The sequence below is a fragment of the Neomonachus schauinslandi genome, chromosome 1 (genome assembly GCF_002201575.2).
Source record: "Neomonachus schauinslandi chromosome 1, ASM220157v2, whole genome shotgun sequence".
Lineage (NCBI taxonomy): Eukaryota > Metazoa > Chordata > Mammalia > Carnivora > Phocidae > Neomonachus > Neomonachus schauinslandi.
This window is the reverse complement of record NC_058403.1, coordinates 198,446,298-198,452,297: the sequence shown is the minus strand read 5'-3', so window position 1 is coordinate 198,452,297 and position 6,000 is coordinate 198,446,298. Positions and strand designations below refer to the sequence as shown.

The 6,000-nt window shown below is 47.6% G+C and overlaps 1 protein-coding gene across 1 annotated transcript in view; it reads left to right on the top strand.

Moving 5' to 3' along the window:
* The first annotated feature begins 5,279 nt into the window (after positions 1–5,279).
* The window catches only part of KLHL18 (kelch like family member 18), a 48,049-nt gene continuing 47,328 nt past the window's right edge, over positions 5,280–6,000 (top strand). Inside the window, exon 1 of the mRNA XM_021687068.1 lies at positions 5,280–5,408. Coding sequence (XP_021542743.1) covers positions 5,280–5,408 — 129 coding nt within the window. The remainder of the gene's footprint in view (positions 5,409–6,000) is intronic.

Sequence of the window (6,000 nt, the reverse complement as noted above, 5' to 3'; positions counted from 1 at the left end):
TCTAGCTAAAAAGAAGAAAATAGTGCAGCTTTCAGTAGTCATCATCAGATGACAATTAGTGGGGAGGTGTCATTCATGAAGAAGATCAGAACAGCGTGACACAGAGTCTGTGTTTTCCTATTCCACTGAGAGCCAGTCTTCCTTTTTACCCCCTAGCATGTCAGGGCTTTACCCACAGGACACAGCTCAATAAGTCCAGGGGCTGACTCATCGTTTTCCACCAATGGCCCCCTAAGAGACAGATACAAGGCAAAAAGAATGCTCCCTTGAGGGGCCTAATCTTAGATATGTTTCCTAAAAATGTTCTGTAACGGAGTCCACTTATGCTTTGCCTCATTCATTATATTTTCCTCTAAAATAGGAAATGCATTGAAGCTAATTTTCTTTTCTTCACTAACATACATTACTTCAGATAAGGCACCTCCTCCTCTACCTCCATTTGACAGACCAGAAAAATGATTCCCTAGAAGTATATTTAATCTAGCCCATAATCAAATGTTCTTTCTTCTCTGGCAGTCCATTGAGAGAAAAAGTGGACAGTCCTCGATCTCCTCTTCCTCTCTCAAACCTAACTATATTTTCTTTCAGGTAGCCACACTTAAGTTTGTATTTCTTTATATATACTATCATGAATAATTACCATGTGTAACGAAATGTTAAAATAAACGTTTGGGGTAGCTAAAAAAACAACAACAACAACACCAACAAACAAACTCAAGCAAATTCAAGATGCTAGCTAGCAGAGATGCTACCAAAGGGACTGTTGCATTGAGGGGAGAGTTAATTAATCTCTTAGATCCTAACTGAAGTATTTTATAAAAAAATAAATCAAGGGCACCTGGGTGGCTCAGTTGGTTAAGGGTCCAACTCTTGGTTTCGGCTCAGGTCATGATCTCAGGGTTGTGAGATCGAGCCCCACAACTGGCTCCACCCTCGGCGAGGAGTTTGCTTGGAATTCTTTCCCTCTCCCTCTGCTCCTCCCCCGACTCGCATGCGCTCTCTCTGTCCCAAATAAATAAAATCTTTAAATTTTTTTTTAAAAATTGAATTACACAACCAAATGATAACTAATAAATCTCCTATTTCATTGGAAATCAGTCTCATTGGCGAAATCACACGAGGCCCTCTCCTGAGAATGACGATGTAAAAATATTTAATACTAATTAGACAGAAAATTTGGGTTCCAGCATCGACATAGAGAAGCAAAGAGGGTTTTTAAGCAGAAGGAATGATTGTGCTATTTTTATTGCTTTGAGGGGAACTTAAAACTTAGCTCTTCAGGTGCCTCTTATGTACTGATGACAAAGGATTAAATATTGAGAAAAAATGTCAAGAGCTCTAAGAAAAGCTAAGGAAAAATCAATCTCTAATCATCATCAATTACATTAAACCTAGTTAAGTAATACTAGAAAACAAGATGAAAGTCTATGAAAATATATTAAACTTCATTGTTCGAAACTATTAGGGAAATTAACATGACACAATTTTAAGTTGTTCAAAGAGGAAACATTTCTAACTTTACATATAAGTTTTCCTAATATTGATCTAATATTTTTTCTTTCCTTCTTTTTCAAATAATGGGAACAATATCATCAAGTAGCCTATGGTCGTGTACTCCTAACACTGGGCTCTCACATTTCGATAATTTCACTTTTATGGAACTATGCATATAAAGAATGTTAAAAACTCATTTATAGAGTTCATGCTCCAAATGTACAAAACACACTTGGAATAGAGACAAGGCCCAAGGGTCTAGATGTGTGCTGCATGGTATGCTTCCCTTCTGACCTCCCTCTCAGGGTTAAACCAGTTCAATAAGAAACGAGGCATTTGCCACTAAAATAACCTGTACCTTCATGGGGCAGGAAAGAGGAGTTGAAGCCAAAGAAATCCCCTAGGTATTTCTGAAAAACAAAACAAACAAACAAACAAAACACAAAAAAACAACCAGCAAAGGAATTTGTTCAATTTATGAGGAGTTAGGGAAACATGAGACACATAGGGAACTGATTCAATTTCATATTCAAATTGGCAAATAGCAACAGCATGGTGGTTAAGGAAAAAATAGCTTGCTTGAGCTATTGCGAAGAACTCTAACAAATAAGCTGATACGAGGCTTAATATTTTTTAAAAACTAATTGTTAAGACCTTTACTGTAAAGAAAAAGTCATGCATGACAGGGATTTCTTCTCTGAATTACACGAGCTGAAGGCCAACGCTTAACGACTGAGCCACCCAGGCGCCCCTAATTATTTCACTTTTTTTTTTAAAGACTTTCATTTATTTATTTGAGAGAGAGCACTGAGGGAGAGTGGGAGGGAGTAGCAGACTCCCCACCCAGCAGAGAGCCTGATGTGGGGCTTGATCCCAGGACCCCAAGATCCTGACCTGAACCGAAGGCAGACGCCCAACCGAATCACCCAGGTGCCCCTAATTATTTCACTTTTTTTAAAAAGCACATTAAATAAAGAATATTAACCTTTTACATGTATTATCTAAGAGAGGTTCATTGAATGTTACCTGATAAAAAAGATTACAGATTTTGAAAATATTAATGTCCCTCTACATTTCTAAATACAACTTGCAATGATTTCCTATTACAATTATATTAACTGTCATCAATGGCATTAAGTATTGCTACAGAAGCAAAATAAATAGATAGGCCCTGCCCTTCGTTTACAATTTCAATGATGTCGACAAATGAAACTCTAACCTGTTACAAGGCCTTCAGATGTCAAATCAAATAAGCAAACATGTCACTTTCATATTTGCCTACTGTAGACCTGTGTCCACTTGCTACATTCCTCAAGTAATTATTTCATGGAAGTCTTTTCCCAGCCCCTAGGGGACAATTCAGACCTTTTAATTTTTAGAAAATGGATCTGAAAGGTGATCAGGGGTAATGGCTTATCCAATTTCGGTCCTAAAATTTTTGTCTGCAAAATTGAGCTTGAGAGATACAAAGCCACAGATGGCTCTAACATGGATCCCAAATTGAGGAAACTGAAGAGAAAAATCTCAGCTTCACGTTCACTTTGATCTAGGCTATTGAGGAGTGGAGAGTGGAGGAAGGTGTGTTTTGACACAAGCAAACTTACCCTCAATCTCTAAAGCTCTGGGAACCATTGCTCACACCAGTCTGAGGGCCCAGCCTCCTGCCCTGGGTGCCCTCTGAATGGAACCAGCCCAGGTGGCAGGTGCTCAGGCCTCCCTCCTGGAAGCCCCACCCACCCAGCACAAGAAGAGCATAGGAAAGCCCAAGCATGCCCTCCCCTCAGACTGGGGCCTGCAACTTGCCAACATGCACATGCGCCTGCAGTCCCCCGATCTTCCCAAGGCCCGCCCCATACTCACATCCATGGCTCCAAGTATGCCAGGACCTATACCCACCTAAGGCAAGCCTTCTCTATTTTTTTTTTTATTTAAGATTTTATTTTTTTAAGTAATCTCTACACCCAACATGGGGCTTGAACTCCCAACCCTGAGATCGAGTCGCATGCTCTAAGGACTGAGCCAGCCAGGCCCCCCCGCAAGCCTTCTCTCTTAACTCCTCCTGTAAGGCACTATTCAGCAGGCACTCAACACCCAGATATTTAGAGAGACCCCATGCCATCTTGCACTTACTGAAATAATGCTTGTTACCATTCTTACGCTGCATCATTTGAGTGGGTTTCTGCTCCCAAATTAAATTACAAGTTGCTTGAGGGATTGAACTGTGCTTTATCTCTTTTGAATCCCCCCTCAGTGTCCAGAACAGTGCCCAGCACAGAGCAGGAACTCAAGAAATGGTGGTTGGTAGTGATGGTCATGGCTGGAAGTCAGAGGACAGCTGAATCTCCACATGTGGGTCCATCTTCCGTCACTACTGAGAGAGTCCCAAGGGGCATATGTCACTCCCCTCTCACACCACCTCCAATCCCTGAGCCCACAGCCCTTCCAGGAGGACACCTAGTTTCCAGGCACCAGTTGCAAGAAGCCATATTCAGCCCCTCATCATGCCCTCTTTTTTAGCAGTGTTTTTTCCCGCGTCACTACTATGTGGGGAATGCTCCTTTCTCATGGGCACCACCCTTAGATAGTTCTGGTGTAAATAAGTGAACCTCTGAGTGGTCACCAGGAGACCTCTCTGAAAGGCACGTGGTTTCCTTATTTATTTTAAGGGTGGAAATGAAAAGAACTGCTACCAAGCACCCCTGAAGGCTGGATAAAAGGAGAGGAGGCGTCTGCTGGGACGAGTCCCTAGCTTCCAGCGCTCCTGCCCAGACCAGGCGCTCTCATACGGAACACCCTCATAGTTATCAGAGCGGCGGCAGCATATGAACCCCAAAACAACAGGGTCCAAACGCACCAGGCCTCGATTCCAGGCAGAACTGGCTTTCTCCCTTTTCCTCACCCAACATACCGGACCCCTTTGTGGATTGTGGGAGGCAGTTGGCCTTGGGACCATTCCTGTCCCTCTCTGGAGCGGTTTCCTCATCTGTAAAGCGAGCGGGTCGACCTGGCGATCCTGAAGCCCCCTCCAGTTCGAAAACTGTCCAGACCTATGGTTCCCCACTTCGGGCCCTCTCAACCTAGGCAGCGACGCAGAGCCCTCGTGCGGCCAGGGAACGTTAGATTCGAAGACCCTAAGTCGCAGCCAGCCGGAAAGGGCCCCCACGATGCCGCGCCCTCTCTTCCGCTCGGGTTTCACAGATCAGCGAGCTAAGCCGGGGAACTCCCGGGTGGAGCGGTGTTCGGATCCTAGTCGCTGCCCGCCCCTCTCGAGCCTTGCTTCTCCTCACCCGGGCGGAGCGTGGCCCCTGTTCACCGCTCCGGAGGCAGTGGCCCTTCCGCCGCCTTCCGCTGCCTGTGCAGCGACTGCAAGCCCGCACTCGCCGCTGCAGAACTGTGTACATAGCCGCCATGGCAACGGGCCGTTTCCGCAGATCCCGGAAGTATCGGGGTAGTGGCGGAAATGAAGTCCGCGGCCTGGGTCGAGAAACGATTAAGGCCAGGGCTGAATCGGGAAGACGGGAGATGGGACCGGTTAATCTAGAAAGACTGCGGCAGCTGCACGCGCGAAAACACGGTCGGGACGGCGAGGGAACGAAGGCTAGGCTCGCACCAGGAAACGGGGCAGCGGGGCTTCCGGCGCAGAGCAGCCTGAGACTACGGCAGCCGCGCAGGCCCGTCTGCTTCCAGCCCCGCGCTCCGGGCGGCGGACCGCGCGGGCCCTCGCCCCGCCCCGTTTAATATCGAGCCGGCCGGCCAGGCCTGCGCAGTCGCGGTGGCCGGGGAAGATGGTGGAGGACGGCGCGGAGGAGCTGGAGGACCTGGTGCACTTCTCCGTGTCCGAGTTGCCTAGTCGCGGCTACGGCGTCATGGAGGAGATCCGGCGGCAAGGCAAGCTGTGCGACGTGACGCTCAAGGTACCGAGGGCTGGGCAGCGTGGGACTGAGGGATAAGGAACCGAGTGGGGAGGAAAGAGGGGCGGGGGGTAGGGGAAGAGAGGTCTAGCGGGCAGAGCGGCGGGGCAAGGGGGTTGGAGGGAGACCGAGTAGGGGAGAGAGAGTTGCGGAGTGGGAGAGGGGAATTGGGGCTGAGTGGGGAGACGGACAGGGACAGCTTCTCAGCCCTTAGAAGGACAGGCTGAGAGGAGCGCCGCTGAGGCCCTCGGGGTGGGAGACACTGGGGTGCCCGCCTCCCTTTTCTGTCACACAGACGGGAGAAAATGGACTTGCAACCCCTCTGGAGAGGAGGGGGCGGTGGCCGCCTCTACATTCTGATGGGCACCAGTGAAGCACCCTCTCTTGTCACCGTAGACATTTCTTTGTGCCCCTCGAAGTTAGCTGTGCCGTCGTAAGGCGCAGGCTTCTTCTTAGGAGTCATTGCTTGCCCTTGATTGTTAGATTACTACCTTGTTTCTTAAGAGCTTTTAAAATCGGATCTGGATATCTTTTGAGGTGGGCATTTACTCTGCCCCCCCCACTGAAAGGTGCACCACCACCACCACCTCCACAA